The sequence below is a fragment of the Arachis stenosperma genome, chromosome 8 (assembly GCF_014773155.1).
Source record: "Arachis stenosperma cultivar V10309 chromosome 8, arast.V10309.gnm1.PFL2, whole genome shotgun sequence".
In the NCBI taxonomy this organism is placed as follows: Eukaryota; Viridiplantae; Streptophyta; class Magnoliopsida; order Fabales; family Fabaceae; genus Arachis; species Arachis stenosperma.
The window spans coordinates 12,263,607-12,288,739 of record NC_080384.1 but is presented as its reverse complement, the minus strand read 5'-3'; the positions used below and the strand labels follow the sequence as shown (position 1 = coordinate 12,288,739).

At 35.5% G+C, this 25,133-nt stretch overlaps 3 protein-coding genes across 4 annotated transcripts; 2 read left to right on the top strand and 1 right to left on the bottom strand.

The window, feature by feature from the left end:
* Positions 1-772: 772 nt before the first annotated feature.
* On the top strand, positions 773-15,099 carry LOC130945048 (histone-lysine N-methyltransferase ASHH2). 2 transcript variants are annotated; one of them, XM_057873703.1, is made up of 18 exons: positions 773-965; positions 1,430-4,386; positions 4,568-4,793; positions 5,005-5,162; positions 5,287-5,366; positions 7,822-7,953; positions 8,044-8,160; positions 8,918-9,010; positions 9,108-9,185; positions 9,523-9,579; positions 10,558-11,254; positions 11,563-11,618; positions 11,891-11,970; positions 12,116-12,198; positions 12,309-12,388; positions 13,154-13,233; positions 13,669-13,714; positions 13,890-15,099. In XM_057873703.1, exons 2-18 carry the CDS (start codon positions 1,497-1,499, stop codon positions 14,946-14,948), a joined length of 6,012 nt encoding a protein of 2,003 aa, XP_057729686.1. In that variant the 5' UTR covers positions 773-965; positions 1,430-1,496; the 3' UTR covers positions 14,949-15,099. The 2 variants fall into 2 exon arrangements, with proteins under 2 accessions (XP_057729686.1, XP_057729687.1); XM_057873704.1 differs by lacking the exon at positions 773-965 and adding an exon at positions 1,240-1,259.
* A 1,079-nt stretch (positions 15,100-16,178) lies between these two features.
* On the top strand, positions 16,179-18,083 carry LOC130945404 (uncharacterized). Its single transcript, XM_057874124.1, has one exon. The coding sequence runs from the start codon at positions 16,179-16,181 to the stop codon at positions 18,081-18,083; it is 1,905 nt and encodes a 634-aa protein (XP_057730107.1).
* A 1,057-nt stretch (positions 18,084-19,140) lies between these two features.
* On the bottom strand, positions 19,141-21,593 carry LOC130943860 (glutathione S-transferase TCHQD). The gene is made up of 3 exons (XM_057871913.1): positions 21,401-21,593; positions 20,388-20,682; positions 19,141-20,146 (listed from the first exon to the last, which is right to left on the bottom strand). The coding sequence occupies exons 2-3, from the start codon at positions 20,594-20,596 to the stop codon at positions 19,552-19,554; spliced, it is 804 nt and encodes a 267-aa protein (XP_057727896.1). The 5' UTR covers positions 20,597-20,682; positions 21,401-21,593; the 3' UTR covers positions 19,141-19,551.
* Between the last annotated feature and the right edge of the window lie 3,540 nt (positions 21,594-25,133).

Below are 25,133 nucleotides of genomic sequence, written 5' to 3'. Positions count from 1 at the left end.
TAAAAGTAAAAACATTAGAAAAATAAAAAACATTTTTTTAAAAAGTTATAATTTACATATTTTTTTAAAAGATTTTTTTTCTTAAAAAAAGATGTTTTTCATGTAATAAATAAATAAAAAGTACTTTTATATCGTTATATCCAAACATAATTGATAGATAAAAGATCTTTTGTACGAGATATTCAAACATAAAATTACTTTTACTTTTTCATAAAATCTTTTAAAAAAAATAACTCAAAAAAATATTTTCTTAAAAACTCACATAAACAAACCCATATATTTGTATCTTTCAAAATCAATCTAAAATCAATATATCATTTTCAAGATATGATATCTCAAATTTTTAACATCAAAAGATCAATAAAATTAAAATAATTTTGTAAATTATTGACAATAATAAAAACTTCCATATATTCTATCTCACGTATAAATTTTTTAATATGAAATAACAATAAATTTATATTATATTATTATTATTATTATTTTATGCAATACATTAAAAAATAAAAAATACGATTAGCGGTGCAGTAAGGACACGTGTCCTAGGAAGAACAAAAGAACAAGTGAAAAGTGGAAAAACGAACGGATGAAGCCGCGTGGCCATCAGGGTAAAACCGTCAAATCATCTCGGAATTTGGTGAAACGATAAAAGCCTCCTCCGGTCGGAACCCTCTCTCTCTCTCAGTCTCTCTCTCCTTTTTCCCTCATCGCGTGTCAATTTTTATTTTCTTTTTTTTTCTCCTCTATTTTATTTTTATTTATTTTTTGTTGACAACTTCACCAACCATCTCTCTCTTCTCTCTCTTCTGCGCGCGACGCAGACCCAGCTTTCTCTCTCCTCGACTCAGATACAAAAAGAAGAGTTTTTTTTTTCGTTTTTTTTTTTGCCGGTGAAAAAAAACAAAAAACTACCATTGTTGAAAAAACCTAACCTCCTTATCCTCAATCTCACACATCCATAGCAGGTATCGCTTCTCTACTTGCTCTCCAAGTTTATTTTATTTTTTTAAATTGGTTTTGTTATTTTCTTTTTTTTTGGATTTAAATATTCGGTATTTTTCTTAATGTATTTGTGTCTGGGGACCCGTGTTTTCCCGTATGCATTATTTTGCGGAATTCTGAAAGTAGGGTTTTTTTTTTTTTGTGGGGGGATTCCTTTTTGTTTTATTTTTTGTTGCCTCTCTCTTTCCGTGTAGAGGTGCCGCAGGAGAATGCTGCTTTCTAGGGTTTTCTTTCTGAGCTATGCTTTTCACGTGCTGGTAATGTTGTTCAATTTGCTCCAATTGAAGTTTGTGTTGTGTGAATACCGTGCTTGAGATTTGTGTTGCTATTTTGTCATATGCATTGTGCTTTGTTTTTTGATTCCTGTTCATGTCCTTATCGTTGGTTTCTTTGTCTTTATTGGGGTACTTGGTTTCTTGTTAATCAGAGATTTTGGAACTCAGCGAGGACTTGGTGGTAATAGTGTACTTGTGGATGAATTTTTGAATGGTTGGATGTTAATTGAGATGGGTTCTTGTGGGGATTCAGCTATGGTTGATGATGGAATATCAGGTGGGTCTGTTATTGAGCAGCATTTGTGCTCGGAGATTCCCGTGCATTCGGATCATTTGCAGAAACAGTTGTGTTCAGAAGGAGCTTGTAGTGTGTTGTACTCTGATGAGCTTAGCAGCTTGAAGGATGGCAGTGTGGATTTACCCCAGGAGGGTTCTGCAAGCGGCGGTGCTGTTGTTGCAGATGTTGAGCTTCACAGGGCGAAGGATGGAAGTGTGGATTTACCCCAGGAGGGCCCTGAGGGTTCTACAAGCGGCGGTGCTGTTGTTACGGATGTTGAGCTTCACAGGGCGAAGGGTAGTGTGGATTTACCCCAGGAGGGCCCTGAGTGTTCTACAAGCGGCAGTGATGTTCCGGACAAGTGTGGAGATGTCTTGCCAAATGAATGTGGAAATGCTGATATGTTGCAATTGGAGAACACCTCTGAGCATGATTGTCAGAATCATTCAAGGATATGTTGTGGGAACAACGAGGGTTCAGGTCTAAAAACTAGGGGGCTGTGTTCGGAAGGAAATTTTCAAGATGAAGGCGACACAGACATTCCATCGGAGTCCATAACTGTGACTGGGTTGCAGGAGCATTGTGTTCAACACGTTGTGCAGAAGGATGAGAAGCTCAATGTATTCCCCTCAGTGAATGATGATTCAGCTGTCATGGGAGGCAAAAATGATGACTCCAGTGTACTTGTGGATGCTTTGGATTGTGTGCATGATTTCAGACATTCTGAAATGTCCTTGGAATCAGAACCCACGACTGACTTGCTAGTTGGTTGTGACCATAAAAATGAGCAGGGGGACATTGTGAGAAATGCAGATCCATTGTCAATGGGTGTGGAAAGATGTGATGCTTTTGATGGGATGGAATCCGATGCTTGCAGGCAGGCATCTCCTTTGCAGATGCAGGCTTTGGAAGTTCCAACAACTGTATGTACAGAGGAAGATAGCAGACGTGGTCAGCTATGTGATGTTAAATATGGTGATGATTGGAATAGTAGTATTGATGAAAAGATTAAAGCTTTTGTAGATAAGGAAAACATTGTTGATTCACATGTCCAAGTATTGTCCTCACCAGGCTGTCATAGGACCTTGGAGAGTTCACCTGTAGTTGATTCCCCTCCGGAGACTTCAGTGTTGGTCCAGGGTAATGTAATGAAGAATGATATCTTGCAAATAGATGAGAAGTTGTGTAAATTGAAGGACTCTCACTCAGAAGAAACTACCAACTATGCTCCTAGGAAACCTTTATATGCTGATTCAGATCAGCCCTCCATTGTTTTAGTCACCGATACCTCTTTGAAGGGCGCACATGATCTGCTTCCTAAGGGTGGTGTTGTTTCTGTCAATAACAGTAGTGCTCTGGACACTGTTGGACAGACAGATAATGATGGAAAAGATACTGTGGAAGCTGATTTTTTTGCTCAAAGCATCCTATTGCCGTCTCAAAGGAATAGTAGAAGAAATAAAATTGGTTGTAAGACACAAACAAAAAAAGCCTCAAGAAAATGCAACAAAGCTGATTTGACACATCCAGGTGGAGATATGAAGATAAACTTAGAGGTTGCTAGAAAGAAAAGAAGTTCTTTCTCCAAGCCGGCACGATCTTCTATCTGGGGATTGCTTGGGAGCATTGAACAATATTTTGAGCAAGATAATGAGCTTGGGATTAGTAAAGCCATGTGCCAAGAATTGGGGAAGTCTAGAAGCAAGCGTCAAACAGGAAAAGCATTTAAGAACAGTGCAAGTTCTAGTTCTTCAAATGCAGGGCAGAAATGTTCAGTTCCAACAACTCGGGTCCGTCTAAAGATCAAGTTCGGGAAAGAAATTGATCTAAGTAGTTCAAATATTTTGATTCCAGAAATTGGCAATGCCTTTAATCCTGCTTCTGGCATGGGGACTGGTTCAGGTTCTCAGAAAGTTGGAAGCAATGCGGAAGACAAATCTTTGGGACCGGTGTCCTTGGGCAATTTAGAAACCTTCAAAAGCAACCTCAAGAAGGATGATCTTGTACTAAATGCGCAAATTGCAACAAACCACTTAGAAAGTACTGCAAAAATTGAGAAGTCAAATGGGGATGTAGAGGCAAAGTTTCTTACAAATCCTCTAGAAAAGGTGGTAGAACCATTGATTGAACCAATCATTAATATGGATCCTGGAACTTCACCTGATTCAGAAGTCATCAATTCAGTTCCAGAAGTTCAAGTTGGAGAAAGACATCAAGAAGATATGCATCATGCTCTTTTAGGTCCTCCTTTGGATTTCAATTCTAATTTGCATATTACTATTAGCAAGAAGGGGAAGAAAAAAGACAAACATATTTCTTCAAGTGATTGTATTACTGAAGTTGGATCATATGGGCGACATAGAAGTAATAAAGCAAAACAATCAAAGAATCACAGATGTAAGAAGAATTCTAGTAATACAGTTAGCTTTTTAAAATTGCCTGCTTCCACTGAGATAAATGCTTCAAGCAAATCTATCAGTAGTGAAGAATTTCCGACAGAACCATTACCCCTTTCTGGTGAGAGTGAACTTGGAGACTCTGCTGAAGCTTTGAAGGTCCAAGGGTGCAAGCCATCTGTTAACCACAGGCCATCAGAACCCCAGGGTTCTGAGAATTTGCCGCCTTGTGTAAGATATTTGGGGCGTAAACTACCTAAAAGCATTATGAGTGTTAAAGTTAGCAAGGCCAAGTCTAAAGCTTCTGACTCAACAAAGAAAAAGATCACTTGTAGACACAAGGAGAAACAGAGAAGGCCAAATAGTAAAAGCGAAGTCAAGGGAAAAGGTGGCCCGCATAAAGTTATGGCAGAAGTGGAGGATCACATACATACAGGTATCTTTTATACGTAAGAGTATCATTCTGGAGTTTGGATTCTAGTTTTGATAGACCTTGTGTCTTTCGTGATTATTTAAATCATACATAACTAGTATCATTTCTTTGATCTTATTTATTGGTGTTATGCTTTGAGGAATTGAAACATAAAAAGATTTTATGTTTTTGATGGATGTCCCAGCAACCAGCACAGTTGGAAATGGCAAATTGGATGCTGATCAAAGATTTAATGCTGATGAAAACAGAGTATCAGTTAATGTATCTAATTTGAACATATTGCCCACCATTGATTCGGGAGAGCAGCATAAATCACCACATAATGCATGGGTGCGTTGTGATGATTGTCACAAGTGGCGGCGCATTCCAGCTGTGCTTGCTGACCTGATTGATGAGACAAACTGCACCTGGTATACCACTTTTCATTCATATCATTGATTGACTAGAAGGTGGATATATGTTTATTATCTGAGTTTTCAGTGCAATATTTCATTTTATTCTATTTTTAGTTATATTTGTTTTTCATTATTTCAACCCTTTGCACGGTCTTTACATGGGAAGCACACATAAGGATAAGCTTTTCAATAACCTGACTCTTGTCATTTGTGATTTATTTTCAAGGACATGCAAGGATAGCAAGGATAAAGACTTTGCTGATTGTGCTATCCCTCAGGAAAAGTCAAATGCAGAGATTAATGCAGAATTGGGATTATCGGATGAAGAAGATGCTTACGAAGACTCCAGAAATTATAAGGAATTGGAATTCCAACAGCCATTGGGTGTGTAATATCTTCTAGATCTTTTTTCCCTTTTCAAAATAAATCTATGTTTGAAACTAGTGTGTTTGGAATGCCATTTGATCTTACTTGCTATTTGACGTGTACTTTGATTTGTGCATTGCAGTTTCCCAGGAGTCGACTTTCACCCAAGTCCTTTCCAATGAGTTTCTACATCGTAGCCGTAAAACACAAACTATTGATGAGGTCCTAAATTGTTCTAGATTTTTTATTTCACATACATGTTTATTATTATTATTATTATTATTATTATTATTATTATTATTTCTTCTGACTTGGAGACCGACTGAGTGCTATGATGAGCTGATTTTTTTAATATATGACTTGGTGCAATATTTTTTATTCACACGAGATTTCCTTTACCTCCTGTCTTCTATCTTTTCCTTTAATTAATTATTTTTACCCATAACCAATGTGGATCAGGATCATGGCATTCTATTTGAATTGGTGTATCAACGTGAACTTTTATATAGGTGTGGGAAAGAGGTCCAGTAATCCATTGTCCAAGTGATCCATCTCTATCCAGATTTATCCAGTTAGTCCTATTAAGGGGAGGCAAAGTGATCTATCAGAAATAGTCCGAAGAAGATATCCATTAGTTGTTCTATTCTATCCATATCCAAGATTCTAAGTCTCTCCACTTACTATGCCAAAATTTAATGGCTTTGATCAAATTTTAGTTCTATTAAGGGGAGGCAAAGTGATCTATCAGAAATAGTCTGAAGAAGATATCCATTAGTTGTTCTATTCCATCCATATCCAAGATTCTAAGTCCCTCCACTTACTATGACAAAATTTAATGGCTTTGATAAAATTTTAGTTCATAGATGGTTAATGAACAAACAATATACAATCATATCCATTGGGTTTAATTAGTTCATGATATCCATTGGATACTAAATATTTACCTATTCATTCTAATGGCCAATTTCGAAATAAGTTTTAGAAGTATAGGCGTAGTTACTTGTATAGGTTATTAGTGGGCCTCCAATAATTTTCTACAAGCAAAAGGAGAAAGGGTTTAGGGACAGAGATGGTATTGGGAATTTGGATAGAGGAGTAATTGACGGATCTAAACAAAAAGGACAGCTGTAATGAGGAGATTGTGGATGGGGGAGTTGAGATCATGCATGGAAACGAGATTATGAATTGTAAATTGGGTCATGGGGTTGTTATTGAACAATCTACGAGGAGTGGGGATGGCTGATGCCATTGGGACAGGCAGAGTACTTTGTTTTCTGTGTATTCTCCTTGCAATCCTTATCATTTTCTGTGTCTCTCTTTTCTGTCTTCTGTGTCTGGGAGCTTGCTCCTTGAGTATTTTACCCAATCATATTCAATGAAATACTCTTCAGTTCCATGCCACATACATAAAGGGGGAAAATGTTTCAGCTGGAAGAGACAAAAGAACTATTACGTATTTTTCACGGAAACACTTGTAAACATAATTGTAATACTAGCTGTTATTAACGGTTAAAAATGGATCTATCATAGAGTTGTAATTTGTTACCGCTACACACGCACGTGCACACACACAGAAGCTGTTCTTTCTTTTGTCTCTTTCCATAATATATATTGATTGCTTTATTTGTCTTCATCCTTTTTCTTTAATGTTATGGGCTGACCGTTAATAAATGCTTTGTTCGGTATCTTTGGTGACTGTTGATTGGACTCTATAACTTAGGATTCATTACTGTGTCTTTATTAGAGTAGTTCTTTTTGACTAACTTGATGGCTTTGGGAGAAGGAAAGAAACCAAATCTTTATGGCGGTACAGTATGATATTGTTTGGTGTATTTATTTGGAATTTTGGATCATAATTCTTATATTGTTCAAGTAAAGCTTGTGTTTTTCTACTGAGATTTTTGTATCAAACATATTTATAGTTTGGAAAGATTTGCTCTACTGATAGTTTCTCTATTCTTTTGATAGTAGTTATTTTTACAATGATATTATAGTTCTTGTCTGTTTTATATTTATATTTATTTGTATATTCAACACTTTATCTTAAATTCTTAATAAAGTTCTAAAAAGATGGTTCTTGGGAATTTAATATAGAAACCGAGTAAATTTTGGAGATCAATAAACATTTAATGAGAGAAAATAAGTTTTAGATATAAATTTTAAATGCATAGGTTGCTTAATGGAAAAAAAAAGAAAAAGAAAAAAGGGACAGGTCAGATACTTGGTAAATTGGTCAAGGATGGAATGGATTCTAGAGTTCTTAATTTTGATGCACTGATGTTGTAAATTTGTTTATATTGTCACCCAATTAAATCCATCCATTTCTATGATCATTCAAGTGAAGTGGGTTGAAAAAATTAACTGTAGTGACTGATGTGGTAGTTTACAATTTGATAACGGTGTAATTCAGTGCATTCATATTAAATCCTTTTTAAAAAATACTTTCCTCAACTGAACAGTTTTGTTTCTTATCCATGTAGTATTGTTTACTCTAAAGTCCATTAATTTGCCACCTTCACTTTGATATTGCCACCTTCACTTTGATATTTTCTCATCTTTACATTTTGTTTAAAGTTCATTTTAGTCATATGATTGCAGCAATCAGATATCAATCATATTTTGAAATTTGCACGCCATTTTTGTCATGTTATTTAATATACTTATGAAATTATTTCAGATAATGGTCTGCCATTGCAAACAACCTCAAGTAGGCAAGTTAGGCTGTGGGGATGAATGCCTAAACCGGATGCTAAACATTGAATGCGTTCAAGGAACCTGCCCATGTGGGGATTATTGTTCCAACCAGCAGGTTTGAAAACTATTGATTTTCCATATACAAATATTTTAGTAGGCCGGTTTTGTTATGAGGCATGACTGTAGTCCAAATGTTCAATTTCAGTTCCAAAAACGCAAGTATGCCAGCTTGAAGTGGTTTAAATGTGGGAAAAAAGGTTATGGACTGAAGGCACTTGAGAATATAGCCCAAGGCCAGTTTCTCATTGAATATGTTGGGGAGGTAACTTTTACAATACTTTTCTTCCTTTGTATGATTTTCATAGCTATATTTATTGTGATATATGGAATAGTGATATTTAGGGCCGAATCTTTGAATTTTGTGATCACATTTGTGGTTTGGTTGCATACTTTACTGAAGTTTTAGGGCCACATTAGCCTAAACAAAGTCATAGGAGCAATCAAGTCCATTGTGGATCCTCTTTTTCCTATTTTTCCTTTTGCAGCTGCAAAAATATCGTGACATAATGTTTACTTCGTCAACAATAAGTGAGAGTTGGACCTATATTCTAGAATTGGATCATCTCTTTGAATGGCATAGAACCATGGGAAAATGGTGAGCCCATAGTTGAGGGGTAGCCAAAAATTAATCTATTGATTTATGCCGTTTCAGGTGTGAGAATTTGAGGCTTGAATCGTGAGCACTGCAGTCTTTGTTTCTTTATATTGAGCTTTGACATATAGTAATAATGAAGGTTGATAGGGTGTGCGTTTGATCCAGTTAGAGTGTTGAACCTGATGTGATACACTTGTAACCAATGACTAAAGGATAGCTGATGTCTAGCAATTGACATGCTTTTTAAAGACAAGGGATTATTTTGAGAAGATTGGACTCCATATTCATTGAATTGTGTTTTATCTTTCGTGGCATTGATGCATTGTGTAGTGTGTACTGTGTAATTCTTTATGCATTGGTGTTGCACAAGTTGTGCACATAGTTGACCTCTATATACGTGATATCTAATTTATGGTCCATACAGGTGCTTGATACTCATGCTTATGAGGCACGGCAAAGAGAGTATGCTTTGAAGGGTCATAGACATTTCTATTTTATGACCTTGAATGGAAGTGAGGTATGAATCACACCTATTTCTGCTTATTACTATTCTATTGTAGTTCTTATGATAGTAGTTGTTCTACTTTGTTAATCACTCGTGCTTATTTTGTTAGGTGATAGATGCAAGTGCAAAAGGAAACTTGGGCCGTTTCATTAATCATAGTTGTGATCCTAATTGTCGAACAGAAAAGGTGAATATACATGCTTTGTTGTTGTTGCTGTTTTTTTTATTTTTATTTTAAATATTGCTGCGTATTTGAGCAGCTTCTTTTTTGGTGTTTTTTACTTGCTAATTTATATATGTTAGCGTATATATTTGCTGGAAATATGCTTTTTGCATGCATATGAGTATATAGATGTATGTCAATTAGTGCACTTATCTTTTAAGATTGAATGTTGATGTATAGATTTCAATATAGTAGCCGGAAATGCCATTTTTTGTATATTAGTGTGTAGAGCATGAAATCTGTAATTATGTTGTTGTTTCACATTTGTTGACTGACCATGTGTGATCCTTTTTCTGAACAGTGGATGGTGAATGGGGAAATATGTATTGGACTGTTCGCATTGAGGGATATTAAGCAGGTGTGGTTGCAACCTTTACTTATTCCTTTTATATGTTGATATTCCTTTATTTATTTTACTTGGTCCTGCAATTTTGTGTTATGTACCTGTATGGCTGTACCCATTAGTGCCTAGCTAGCTTTCCCACCTCGTTTTTGGGTCTCTTTTTTTTTGGGAGGGAGGGGTAATAAAGAACACTGACTTTTAAGAGAGTGAAAACAAGGATTTTTCAGCTTAGATTGATAATTTTTCTGCTCTATGTAAAATTCTTGCCAATGCTAAATTAGTTTACATTTAAGTTTATGAAATAGATTACATGGAGTCTTCGTATTTATGTCTTTAATTTGAAGGAATTAGTAGTGAAGTGATTTTATTTTTGTTCTTCCTCTGTGGGTTGGGAGAAATGGTGTTGAAGGTTTATATTGTGGAGGACTAATGGTTGGGGTGAATGCCACCGTTTGGTTGGAGCAAAATATGGGATAGGATTAAATGCCTAGCATCTATTTGGTGTAAAACTCATGATCCGTTTGGTAATTTTCCCACTTAGGCATTGTTGGCCTTATAGATGATTTTTTCCTTTCTTGGCTTTGCTTTTACATAGGGGAACTCTTATCCCTAATCTTATTGTATCCATCTACTCATCTTAATGAAATTATTCTTTTATATAAAAAAAATGTTAATATGGAGGAATTGAAGGTCCTATTTTGTTGCTTTAAAAGCTTGAAGTATGAAACATTATTGCTATGCATTGAGGGGAGTGAATATTGTCACTCCCAAATTGATAATGCCACTCCTCTGTTATATATATTTTCCCAAATTACCTCAATGAAAAGTGTCTCTTATCACCATGAAAAATGAAATAAGGAAGTAGGGTAATATGGGAAATCACATAAAAGGGAGTGCCAATATCAAATTTGGGAGTGACAACATCACTTCTCTGGATTGAGTATCAATAACCTTCCTACCTGAACTTTCTTTCATTTCAACAACTTTCCACAGGATGAAGAAGTGACATTTGATTACAACTATGTAAGGGTTTTTGGTGCTGCTGCCAAAAAATGCTATTGTGGCTCAATTAATTGTCGAGGTTATATAGGTGGTGGTGATCCGTTAAATTCCGATTTGATAGTTCAAGGTGATTCTGATGAAGAATTTCCAGAACCTGTTATGCTTAATGATGATGGTGTAATTGAAAACGGGTTGCTTTCACGCAAGTTTACTATTGCGATAGATGCAGATAATACTCCAGAGAAGGAGAGTTCTATGAACCCTTCCTCTGCTGTTGATTTGTTGCACAGCTCCATTGAAGAAAATTCAAAGGCCAAGGTACCATCTTCTGTTCGCGTTGAAGAAATTTCTCAACTACTGGAGAATAGAGAAAGTAAAACCATGCCTGCTATGCAACAAGGGCATGCAATCGATCTTACGGACAAAACTACCTCCATTCAGAAAGATGAGAAACTTTCTTCCCTTGCACCTGTCAGAAAAGTCTTATTGAATGCTACCATCAGTAATAAGGAATTTAAGCCTGAAATAGTCAAGGCTCCTAAACTGGTTAGTTCTGTTAAAAGGGGAAAAGTTTGTGCTAATCCTCCAAACGGCCTCAAAATTGAGACAACAGTGACCCGATTGCAGTTGTCATCTGGGAAACTGAAAAAAGTTGTTGAAGGTTCTTCTAATGCAAGATTTGAAGCAGGTTGGTCATCCTCATTTAATTTGGCTACAAATTTATTTCATGCACTTGAAATAATTAAATAACTAATGTGGGAGATTTGATTATTTGTATGAGTCAGTGCAAGTAAATTTACACTTTACACTCAACTCCATATATTTAATTATTTATATACGTACAAACAGTAAATATATTTTGAAAGAATGATAAATGATTTGTCTAGTTCCTTATTTCCTATTGAACTTATAATGCTTCCAACGTTACAATAAACAAATTTATTCCAATATATTTAAAACTTGTAATAATGTACATAAGTTTTTCGTTTCCTTCAGTCCAGGAGAAGCTTACGGAATTACTCGATGGAGATGGGGGAATAAGCAAAAGAAAAGTAAGTACTTTATTTTATTGAAGCCAGCTAACATATATTTAAATTGTTGTGTTTTTTGTGCGTTTTATCAGATAGTTATGGTTATCTAACAAACCAAGAGAGGCCACCTTTTGATGTTATAAATTATAATCAATTATGTGAAATAGTTAATATAATCCACTGTCTTTTATTTTTCATATATGCCTTTATAATAAATGTATTGCTGTGTTTGTAACCTTGGTAGTTTTATGGGTTTATAGTTTTCACCATTTGCCATTCCTTTCTTGTGACAGGATGCCACCAAAGGTTACTTGAAACTCTTGCTTCTCACTGTGGCATCAGGTGATAGGAGCAGCGGTGAAGCTATTCAAAGGTCCTTCTTGTTTGCCTTTTTCATTAGTTTGCTTTTCTTTATTAAGCGCATGTTGTGCACTTGTACTAGATTATTCAGGCTTTATGGATATGTAATTAATGGATATGTAAATTATTTCTAATGGAGTTTTTTATTTTGATTGCAGCAATCGAGATCTCTCGATGATCCTTGATGCCCTTCTAAAAACGAAATCTAGAGCAGTGCTAAATGATATAATTAACAAAAATGGTAATGTTTACTAGCTTTTCTATGTAATGCAATTGACCACTTCCTTTGTTTGTGGAATTTGAAAATTATCAATATTTGCTGAGTCTAAAAGTAACCCCGGGATCTTTCAGGTTTACAGATGTTACATAAAATCATGAAGCAGTACAGGCGGGATTTCAAAAAAATTCCAATATTACGAAAGCTGCTTAAGGTGATTAGATGGGAAATCTTTCATATTTTAATTATTTGTTATCTGTGTCTTTCTAGAAGAGTTTATGCATATTTCAATGCATTATTTCTTGCTGTTGAACCAATAACATGTCTGCGATAAACTGAAACTGTGGAGAGACTGTTTTGCATATTTCCTTTATCTGCTTGTCTTCTATCCTTATGTATAGTTGCATAATAATAATAATATTTTTTTTTTGGGTTCAATAAGTTGTGGTCCACATTGGAAGATATTTTTGTTTCTCGTTGATCTTTTAAATGGGGAAAAGATGCTGAAAGCAGTGTTACTTACCTGTTAATTTCTTGGACCTTAATTAAAGTATGTATTGTTACATTGAAAGGATGTGTGCCTTCACAATGAGAGTAAAATGAGGACGCTTTGATGAGCATTTGGTAACAATAATTCTCATGACACGCTATTTCTGTTCATTGCAAAAAACATAAACAGCTAATTAGTATGACCTGTTTGTTCTGTTACCAAAAGCTGCGCTATGTATTTCCCCTATGGCCATATGTTGACATCTACACAATATTAATGCACTTTCTTCCCTTTAGATATTGGCCCTATGAGGTTCAATCTTGTAATTGTTGATTAGGTGCATGAATATGAACCTATACTTCTCATTAAATTGATGGTTGTGATCCTAAGCTTTTATTTCCTGTCCTCCCTTCTCTGTTCTATCATTTCTATATATGAAGTTAGTGCTAAGAGAATGTATGTACATACTTGGTCAACTTCATTTTGCAGGTGCTAGAGTATCTGGCTGTGGGCAAGATACTGACATTTGAACATATCAATGGTGGTCCCCCATGTCATGGAATGGAGAGGTGGGTAAATTTCAATTTTTTTCTCCACTGGAATAGTTGTTAGAAAATTTCTAGTAGTTGCCTCTTGTTTTGGTTCTTATGGTTAACACAAGCTTAAAAAGATGTTATTCTGGTGTTATAGAACCATGAAATATGCTACACCATATGTGTGTGTGTGTGTCTGTGTGAAATGTTGAATATCTACACTACTAATAATGAGTATTGGTCCCTTTGGTTATAATTCCTACTACTGTCGTTTTTTTTATCAAATCTTGAGTGTGGATTTGAATATTTCATTACTGTGAATATTCAAATTGTTTTTATATATATATATTATGCAAAAAGAAATTTGTAATCACTACACCTTGCAAATTGCTCTATTCTCAATTTCTCATGTATGTAACTTGTACGAAATTCATCTATTCTTTTGGTTAATAAGTGTTTTTTTTTTTTCAGCTTTAGGGAATCAATGCTGTCTCTGACAGAGCATGATGACAAACAGGTATGTCTTATGCTAACCATTTCATGTCCCATTATATATTGATATTAACTTGGTCGGGTTACACGTATATGCTTCTTATCAAAATATATGATGTTAAATACTTTTTTCTGAGTATCTGTTTTTGGTGTAAGGATTTGAATCTTTGTATGTTTTAATTGTTTCGTATGTAATTTAGGTACATCAAATTGCTCGAAGCTTCCGAGACAGATGGATTCCTAGGGCATCCAGAAAACATGGATATATGGACAGGGATGATAATAGAATGGAATCTCATAGAAGTTACAACAGTAACAGATTTTCATCATCACACAATCATAGGCATGAACAGGACTCTAGACCTACAGAAGCAGTGGATTGTGTTCCGATGTCAACATCCGTGGAAACTTCAGCTGATGCTGGTGCACCTGAGGGATCCTCCGCACCCTCTCTAGATGGGGTTGATGTCAAAGGGACAAAAAAACGAAAGCGCAAAAGCCGGTGGGATCAACCAGCAGAGACAAATTCTTATTCCGATGCAGCAGTTATTGGTTCTACTGATGGAAGCCAGAACATTCATGAGGATGTTCCACCAGGATTTTCTTGTCCCGTAGGTGCTGGTGATCTTGCTCCGCGAAATGGAGTCCATTCTGGAAGTGCCCCTGACTTGGTTTTTGGTCAGCCAAAGGAGAAATTTAACTCTCGCTTGCCTGTCTCATATGGAATCCCTTGCTCTGTTGTCAAGCAGTTCGGAACACCTCATGCTGAGATCTCGGGTAGTTGGGTCACTGCACCTGGAATGCCTTTCAACCCATTTCCTCCATTACCACCATATCCACGGGATCAAAGAGACTGTTTACCTTCCAATACTTCCAGCGCTATGGCAATTGACCAGCCTTCTGAAATCAAACAGTCAGATGGTAGTGGCCTAGTTAACAGTTGCGCAGACGATACTGTTCGCAGCACAACTGGCACTAACTCTGATGACATGAATCATACAGATGAGGAGAATCAAAACATAACTAAGCGATTGAAGGACGATGACCTGGGAAGGAGGTACTTTAGACAGCAGAAGTGGAACAATTCGAAAATACATCGACCTTGGTTCCGGAGGGATGCATGGAAATGCAATAATAGGAACAACACCAGTGGTGGTGATATGTGCGGTATGGGTGTAGGAAATGTACAATCTGAAGTTACAAGAAGCTCAGAGGATGCAATTTGTAGAGATGAGAAAGGTGGCAATAATATTTGTTAGTAGTATGCACAGCTTCAAAGCCAATATTGTTCACAGGAAAAAGAAATTGATTTTTGTTTTCTTTTTTCTCTTCCATATAATTAATGAACTGTCAATTCATTTGTTCCCGAAATCTATTATTATTCAATGAAAATTTCATTCAATTACAGCATTCTATGGTATATATATTGTACCTTGGGGATCCTTCTGCTCCCCAAACCTTCAAAAGGAAGGTGTTATCATAGATTTGTGATTCTCAAATGGAAAACTAGTTATCTTTTTCTGTGTTCCTCCTTAGATCATGTGATGTTCTACTGGATTCTGTTTGAGACTGTTACATTGGAATTGTTTTATAGCAATATTCAAGTACAAGCATGCCTTGTGCACGCTGCAATCTGTTATTTCCTTTATGCTTTTGTTCCTTTAATTGTCACTGTTGGCTATTTTGCTATTATTTAGTTATACACATACGTACACAAAAAGTATTCTCATCGTACATCTCTACTATAAGAATACCTTGTGCTGAATGTAGCAGCCAACCCAATGCGGAAAGGATTGGTTTCTAGGCAATGTGCCTTGATCAATCAAACCATTCATCCCAAAAGGTGAATAAAATAAATGAATAGGTGCTCAGAATTCATGTGAAATGAGGAGTAAGACACAGATTTAAAGCATGTGCGAGTAAAGCTCCTAAAGCCTGTTTAAGTAATAAGCAGTGGTGTTAGCCTATTGTTAAGGCAAGCATCCTAGATTGCTACACATGAATTAACAGTAACATGATAAGTTAAGGATCATCAAAGAATAACCTATATCATGGGTGTTACCTTCCTGTTTAAGAAAAGGTTGCTTTCTGACAAATTAGCAGAGGATCAATGTTTGCCTCCTGTTTATAGTCTACCACTCTTCTCACATCTCTCTACATATAGATATTAGGAGGCTGGAAATGATGTGTGAATAGTTAATCCTCAATTACTATGAATTCTAATTAAAATTAATGCTCCCTAAAAGCAATGATGCAATGTGCTCTACTTGAATTCATTTCATCCCAATCAATCCAATCTAGAAGATAGTTGATCAGGTTGTTTATTTCAACTCCCTAGTCCTTTCTCTCTTTTCTTTTCCTTCTTGTGTACTTCTTTTCATCTGGGAAAATTTTTTCATACATCAATCTTCACAAAATTGCTGACTCTAGGGACTTACCTACTTTTTTCTTGCAGCATTTGACCATTTGCTAGAACTGAGCAAGGAAACATGAACATATCTTTAGTTCCAGGGCAACTGCAAGACCTATGGGATCTTTGGGGCCTTGAAGTGCTTATGCTATTGAGCTTCACTATGCAAGTCATCCTCACAGTCTTTGGTAGCCGCCGCAAGGACGTACCCGGCATGTGGATAAGGTTCACTGTTTGGTTTACCTATTTGCTGTCTGCTTCTTTGACAAAAATCATCATTGGCAAGCTGACAGTGATACCAGGAAGTGATCCGGATGAACGCAATATTCGCCGGGAACTAAAGGCTATGTTTGCACCATTACTTTTGGTGCAAATTGGAAACCCTGATGCCATAACTGCTTACTCAATTGAAGATAACAGATTGGGATTAAGGCAACTGCTTGCTCTTGTTCTCCAAGTAGCTGTGGTAATTTGGATTGTTGTCAAGAGCTGGACGCAATCGAAGCTCTCTTATCTTTACCTGCCATTATTCGTATCTGGACTAATCAAGTATGGAGAAGTTGTCTGGGCTCTTAAGTCGGCTTTTAGTAAGCGATCCGGCATAATCACCATCCAAGAAATTGACCAAGAAGCAAGCATGCCTGCTTTGTTCAGATTCCTTCCTGATGATATTCCAAACATAGAATTGATCTTAAAGGCATATTATCGCTTTATCTCGTTGAAGCCTCACCGTGAGAACTGGCTCTATCAGCCCCTATATGAATCTCTTCCACGGATGTCTGTTGATGAATATGCACCAGAGGACATCTTCAAGATCACGGATTCAGAACTTGGCTTCATGTATGATGTCTTGTACACCAAGGCACCAATAATCTACACCAAAGGAGGTTGCATTTTTCGAATTGTAAGTTTCTTTGGTTTAGTTTCAACTTTTATCGGATTTTCAATCATATTCAGGGAAGCTTTTCCACATCATTGGAAAGCATGTTTTATAGAAGGGATGCTAGCAGGAGCTGTCCTTATGGAGATTTACCAGATCGCGCAACTACCCTTCACAGATTGGGCGATCATCCAAATAATCAAGCACCAAAGCTATCCATTCATGATACCTTGCTTGAGAATTCTCGGTCCTCAAGCAAGCAATAGGAAAAGGTGGTCAAATACATTGGCACAATTCAACTTGCTGAGCTTTTGCCTCCATGATAAGCCATTAAAGTGCAGCAAAATTCTCAAATTCCGAGGCATTGGCTTGGGAATGAAGAAGAACAAGAGTAGGACGCGCATACCATTCCCTCAAGAACTCAAAGTTTTGATGGTTGAAGAAATGAGAGGTATTGACAGAGAAAGAGGACTTAAGCCTTTCAATCAAAGAGGTGAATGGTCACTCGGAAGGTATGGTTGTCTCAATGAATTCAAATGGAGTGTGAAAAGAGATTTTGACAAAAGCATTACCATATGGCACATTGCCACAGATACATGCTACTATTCAGATTTTCATAACAATGTTGCAAATCCAAAAGCTCAAATGGCGAAATTGTTGTCGAATTATATGATGTACCTTCTCGCGCTGCGACCTCATATGCTGTCCATGACTACGGCCAAGATCATATTCCAGCACGCCTTCGACAAACTCAAGGCCTTGTTGGAACAGAAAGAAGAATCCATCAAAGATGAAAAAGAACTATGCAAGATTTTGAGAATGGAATGGCTTCCTCAATATTCAATTTCTGAGAGGAAGTCAGAAACTGTTGTTACATCAAAATGGCATATGTTAAGGGATGCTCAGAGACTGGCCAGTAACTTGATGCTCAAGGAAAATAAATGGCAGATTATATGCAGTGTTTGGGTTGAGATGTTGTGTTATGCTGCTGCTAACTGTAGTATAGACTATCATTCAGAGCAAATAAGAAGAGGTGGTGGTTTGATTACTCATGTTTGGGTTATGTTAGCACATAAGACTGATAAATACCATATTAGTGACTAGTAAGTAATGTTTAGGGTGTTGAATTCTTGAAACTGTTACCATTTAGTTAAAAAAAACCAAAAGATCAAGTTTTCTGTTTGTTGTTTTTACCAATAAAAGTTCATTATGTATTATGCCATCACATGGAATTTTCAATATGATAAATGTTATTTAAACATGAAAGATGAGTTCAGTTTCTGTTTATATTTTTGGTATTCTTTTGTTTTCTAGATTTCATGTAAAAAAATACAATCAAAATAATGATAAACAAAAGAAATCTTATTTATAAACTTTTTTTTTACAAAATTTTAAAAATCAAAATAATGAGAATGAAAATGAAACAGAAAGTATTCAAGACTTCAAGTCTTGTATCCAATATCTTGAGCAAGAGAAATGATTCTACCCGATCTCAGAGGTAAAAGAGAAATGTTTGGAGGTGAGTTTTACCCACCTTTTTTATTTCTAATATATATTTTTTTAATTTTTACTTCTTATTTATCTCTTTGTTTATTTGGATAATCTGTTAAAATTTATATCGATAACAAAAACAATTCTGAATACGAACAATAAATAAGTCTCCAAAACTTTTAAATGGAAAAATATATATATATTTTTAAGTATCAAAAAAATTTTATATTTAACAAACAACTTATACATTTTATCCGAATTTTTGTTAAGACAATTGAAAAAACATTTACAAGGTGCATGCAAAATTTTTTCCATCATTTCAATAAAAAAAGGGGAAAATCTCAAATATATTCACTTGGCATAAAATCGTCCAATTCTAAAAATGAAAATAATGTCTCATTTCTCTAATTATTGTCGTAAAAATTTATATCAAAATATAATTTCTAAAATTTAATTTGAAAATATACATCTGATTATTTCTCTCAAATCTTTCGGAAATTTATTTGTTGTTTGTATCTTCTAAAATTATTTTTGTCAATAATATAAATTTTTGAATAGTATTTTGGTAATTTATCCTTGCTTATTTTAAAAAATGAGTAGAGTTTTTTCTTTTCTACCCTTTTCTTTCTAGAGAAAAGATAACCATAATCCCAGTATACTATCAACTATATCACATTACTGCATACTCAAAACTTGATTCATCAATGACGTTATTACAACAAAGCAAGAAAATGCATTTCATGAGTGATTTCTCCAGGATATGGAAAACCTGTAATTGCATTTACATATTATCATAATCATTAGATGCTTATTTCTTGGAGAATGGCCACTCCAACATGCAACAAACCAACAGAAACCAAGCCATCTATGTTTTCAGTACCTAGCATCAACATTACTTAAGGGAGAAAGAAAAAAAGAATTCCCCCTTCCCTCTCAAGAAAAGAAAATAAGATGTTTAAAAAAAAATTGCAAAATTAATACAAAGAACTGTCTAATATAAATCCTCCTTATCTAAACAATACACACAAACAAAGCTCCTTCTTATGTTCACTTATTTTAACTCCTTTATATGTGTACTTCACTAGTATCTCTTCAGCAAACTTCTAATATGAACAAAGCACCATGTTTTTATTAATGTTTTGTGTTTTCTCCAACCAACAAAATGCTTACCAATCACCTTTTTATAACTAGGCCTCTGTTGAACCAAAACCCAGTATTCGGCGATGTTTGGCCTATTGGTTATGTACACTTTCTCTAAATCCAAGAGCACTAAGCGAGCCAGCACCGGGATAAGCACCACATCGGCCATGGTGAAGTCTTGACCAGCTAAGTATGGTGTTTCGCCTAGCTGCCGCTCTACTTCGTCAAGCAGTCTAACCAAGTGCTCCTCGCTCCTCCTTGCAACATCTGGGTCTTTCATTTTTTCTTCAGTTTGATAGGCTTCTCTTAACTTCCGATGGTAAGCGCCTGCTAATTCAGGGGATTCGGACATACGGGCAATCACAACACGCCTTATGAATTTGGAGACGTAAATGCGGTATTTATCTGGTATATGAGAAAGTGAAAAGAACTTGGGATCCCACTCTTGTATCTTCTGCATCCATTCAATCACTTCCCTGCCACTGGTACTGATATTCTCAGACCCTGCTGAGACCACAGCAATTCTCTCTATGTACCTGAAAATCGAATGGGAGCATAAGATGTTTGCTCGTAACAAAAGCATTAAAACCATATGTTGCTTCAAGCTCAAGGAAATTTATTGATTTGAGGAGTATAAACTATCAATATGCAAAGAGCAACATTTTAAGCAATCAACACATAAGTTTTGTTTCTTTCTTCAGCTAACCTTTTATGCTGCATAAAACTTAAAAAGATGACAGTAACAGAATAACGAAAGACTTGATGAGGAGGACATACTGTATTATATCTATAGTCTTGTATATGATGTGAGATCCATTTTGGAAAACAGGTAGTCTTCCACTCGGATTCATCTTGAAGAATGAGGAATCCAAGTTCTTGCCAGTTATCGGATTGACATGGTGAGACGTATAATCGACGCCTTTCTCTTCCAATGCAAGTCTAACCTTCAGACTATCTAAATCAAATGGATGATGATATAACTGCATTTTCGTATCGGTTCCTAGGAAGTTGCAAGTAGAATCAAAGTTTGTCTTGCAGCACAGACTCCAGAAATACTACAGAACAATGAGGTCTGCCAAAAAAACAATGATATCTAAGTTGTTATTAAGCACCAACTTAATTATGCATTTAATTTGTATGCTATTACTTTACTATAATTATATTTCACTTAAACCTCCATTTAATTGTTTCCACATTAGAAAAATTAACTAGTTTTCACCCCTAATACTTAACTCATCGAAAAGAAAGGATTTGATTGGATAACAGTATATCAAAATTGAATACATTTATGAATGAAAGGCTAATGAGTGAATTGACCAAAAATAAATAAATCATCACATAAGTAAGGAACTCTAACTAAAAAACCCAACTAGCAGGGATGTAAGAGAAAAACTTGTTATAAATTAGATTGCATCATAAACTTAATATAGATAGTGACCTGAGTAAGAAACTATGGATCCAAGTCCAACCCAAGAAGAAGAAAAAAATGATGGATTTAGTTGACTGAATAAAAAGGGAGTCATATGAACCTAAAAATTCAACAACCAGTCACACATTTTTCTTTTCCATTTCCGATTGGATAAATGTAGTAAGGGAGAAAGCTTAGGATTAAGGTAAATTCAAAACTCAAAAAAAAAAGATCACAAACAAAAACACACACAAAGAGACGAGTTAATTAGTGATTATGCAGAAAACACAAAACTTTACACACACAAAAATAATAATTATCAGAGGATAATAAGCATAACTGCATAAGTAACCGTTACATGACTAAGTGAAGAGAGAGATACCCAAAAGCTGAAAAGTTGGAATGAAGAAGAAGAAGTTAGCGTAAGGGAATTGATGGAAGAGAAGTGGAAGAGGCACTGATTCACCAAAAAGAACGCTTTTTTTTGCTTTGCAGAAAGAAAACAAGAGGCGACAGCGCAGAACACAAACATACATCGGAGAAGAACAACCATATGTGGATTCCGCGTACTTCCTCATCTCAATGGGACACGTGTCCCCTTAATCAATTTTCAACTCAATTCAAATTAGAGAGTTTAATTTTTTTTATGTACTTACGGTTGTAAAACACACAATCACAATCGTTTCTATTTATCGGTTAATGTAAAAAGATAATTATTTTTGTTAATATAAAACTGGATGTTCAAAATTAAAATTTTTTTATTATATTATATATATTAAAATTAATTATTAAAGTTAACTATTATTATAAAATACATATTAGAATATAAATATAGATAAAAAATAAATTAAATTACATATATATTTATATATAAATATATTGGTGATTGATTTTAGTAAATAATTTTGGTATATGAATTGATTTTTAAAATTTTTTAAATTAATTATTACTAAGTAGATAACGAAAAGATGCAATTCCAGACCTATTAAACATACTTGACCAAAAAAAAAAGATCTATTAAACATAAAAAAACCTCAATATAATTATCTACACTAATTATTTTTGATATGCTAACTATAGTTATATAATACGTATAAATGAAGTTTTGGGTGTGTAATACCTAACTATGGGACTCATAATTGGTTTCAAAGAAATCGTTAGTGTCGATTTGTTTAAAATCGTTACCAACGATTTGTGTGAGGAGGAAGAATAATTAGAAAGCTTTGGATTAACAATCAATGGTTAGAATCAACTTAGAAAATGAGAGTAACAATTTCATAATTGTAGAATTTCTTAAAAAAAATTTTGTCTTATTTAAAATCGTTAATCTCATTTTCACAATTTTTTTGTCCTTCTCTGAAATCGTAAATCACGATTTCTTACGATTTTTTATGACATTGAAAACACCCATATCAGTGTATTACACTAAATTAATGTAATATCAATGTATTACACTCTTTCGATTGTAATATCCAAAAAAATTAGCCTAATTATCTATTTTTATTCCCAGTTACACCTTTCACCTTTTTTATTATCCCATTTTTTATCGCAACCGCTTCATTCCTTCTTCTCCTGTCAGACTGTCACGCCGTCAATGTTGCTGGCAACACCGGACCTCAGCGCCACATTAAAAAAATATTCATGTACAATAAAAGATAATATTCATCGAATTTAAAGAAAACATCTATGTACAATAAAAATAAAATATTTATATACAATAAAAAAAAACATCTGTGAAGCTGTGCAATGTGATAGATGGAGGATGGAGGGCGTGCATCGTGGAAGGAGAAAAAGAAGACCGATAGCAAGGAGAAACGCGATGAAGAACGACGACGCGAGAGACAGCAGAAGGTTGAGGGGAGCAAGGGTGGAATGCGGTGCCGGTACGAGGGGAAGAGTTTGTGGTTGTTAAACGTTAAATTTAAAATAAAAATTATATCTAATTAATTAATTAAAAATCCAAGTTTTAAAAATTAATTTATCATTAATTTTTAACTCATTGTTTAGGTTATTTAGAATGAGCGTTGTTTTTTAGACTTTCTCAAATCCAATATTGTTATTTTTATATACATGTACATTGTACATATGAAAAATTATAGTGTACATATTGAAACATATCCTTCATATTCACCTGTTTTGTTTCCCCCAACATATTCACCACCAGAAACTCCAGATTATGACTCCATTTTCAAATCCACTTATCATTTAGCCAGACAAGCAAACACTAAAAAATCAATCTCTCCCCAAGGACGAAGTTATTCATCACAGTCTCAATCCTTTCATCAACCTAAGCCTCATCCTTCTTGGAAACCAGAAAATTTTTTCAGAGAAGAAAATGTTCCTACAAAAGACAAAGGCATCAAAGAAGGGTCGCCTGCTCCAGGACGATCAATTAATATGATCTCCTTAGACAATCAAGCACATAGCACAGAAACTAATGAAGAATCTGAGGAGGAGACTACTGAAACCAGTGAAGAGACAGATGATTGGTCTGAAGAAGACTACAAAGCAGATCTTTCAGCAATAGCCATGGTTAATCCTGTGGAAGAAGAAGAAGAGGAGGGAATAACTTCTGAAAGAGATGAACCAACAGCTTCATCTAGTCGTACACAGACAGGATCCTTTGAAGTTAAAACTTCTAACAAATGGTTCACCTTTGATGACATTCAACCAGCAAGGTACAGAGAAAGGTTAAATGAATTCAGTGCTTGGATTGAAACCACCATGGCCAATCCAAACCTTACAAGCAGCCAAGTCCTTGCAGACTTCATAAATCAGATGACTGGCAACCTCCGAGAATGGGTGAACAACCTGTCTGAGTATGAAAGACTCCAACTCATCAATGGTACCTCTTCACAATTCCTAGGAATAATACACCAAGAATTCTTGGGAGACATTACAATCATTCAGAAGAGGAATTCTCAAGAATACTTTGAAATGAAATGTTGCTCACTTAACAGAAAGGACTTGGAGAAACACTACAAGAAAATGGCTGCTAAATATTATCCTCTTGGAGGAAATAATAATCCGCCACTTAAACAAGTCTTTATCGCATCCTTGCCAGATGAACTCCAGCCAGAACTACACCGAATGATGATGGCTCTTTGCAAAGAAGTGGCTACCACTACCATTGGAGAAATATACCAATTGGCTCTAGCCGCTCTTGACAAATTGTGCGAACAGCAACAAATGTTCAAACAGCTCAGCAAGAATTCGAGCAAACTCAAAGGAGCATGCAGCAAATCCTATTTGAAGATCAAATGCAAGGAGCCAAGCACATGTGAATGTAAGACCAAGAAAAAGACCCATTGGCAAACGCCTACCAAGGCATTCCACCAAAGGGTTCTTAGAAGGGGAAGGAAGAAGCAAAAGTACCGTTATTTCAAGAGAAGAAAACCTCAGACTAGGTCAAACAGATGTTTCATCTGTGGAAAACAAGGACATTTTGCTAAGTCATGCCCTCACAAGACAAAAAAGGAGATAAAAATGCTTCAGTCCTTAATGGATGCAGCTTCCATTGAAGATGGGGAAGACCTTGAATCAGTACTTGAAGAACAAGAAGTTAAAGATGGAGAAACTGAATATGTTTTCCAAGACTCTGATTCAGAAGAAGACTTTCCACCAAGAAGGTCAATCTTTTCTATATCTTCCTTGGCACCACCTATAGCCTCCATTACCACAAAGATTCCTAAAGGATCAAATTTCCCAGAAGAAGAACTTGGATATCTTGGATCCTTAGGAATGAAGCAAATTGATAGTACTCCTCGTCCCCATTTTGATCTAAAGGTCAAGACATCCATCTATGACAAACCCACAAAGGCAGTTGCATTGCTAGATACTGGATCTTGCGCCACTGTCTTAAGGCCACATGTTTTGCCGAAAGAAATGTGGGCACCTATTTCGAAGACATTCACAGCAGCTAACAGTGAGATCTTCACTATCAATCTTATTTCTAAACAGCCCATTGGATTGGAGATATTTGCAGGCCAGATCACTTGGCTCAGAGTATTGGGAAGCTACCTCCCAGACAAAGATGTTTTGTTTGGATTTGATGCATTTTTCAAGACCCATGGAATGCATATCAAACCCACCGGCCTAACTTTTAAAGGACAGTT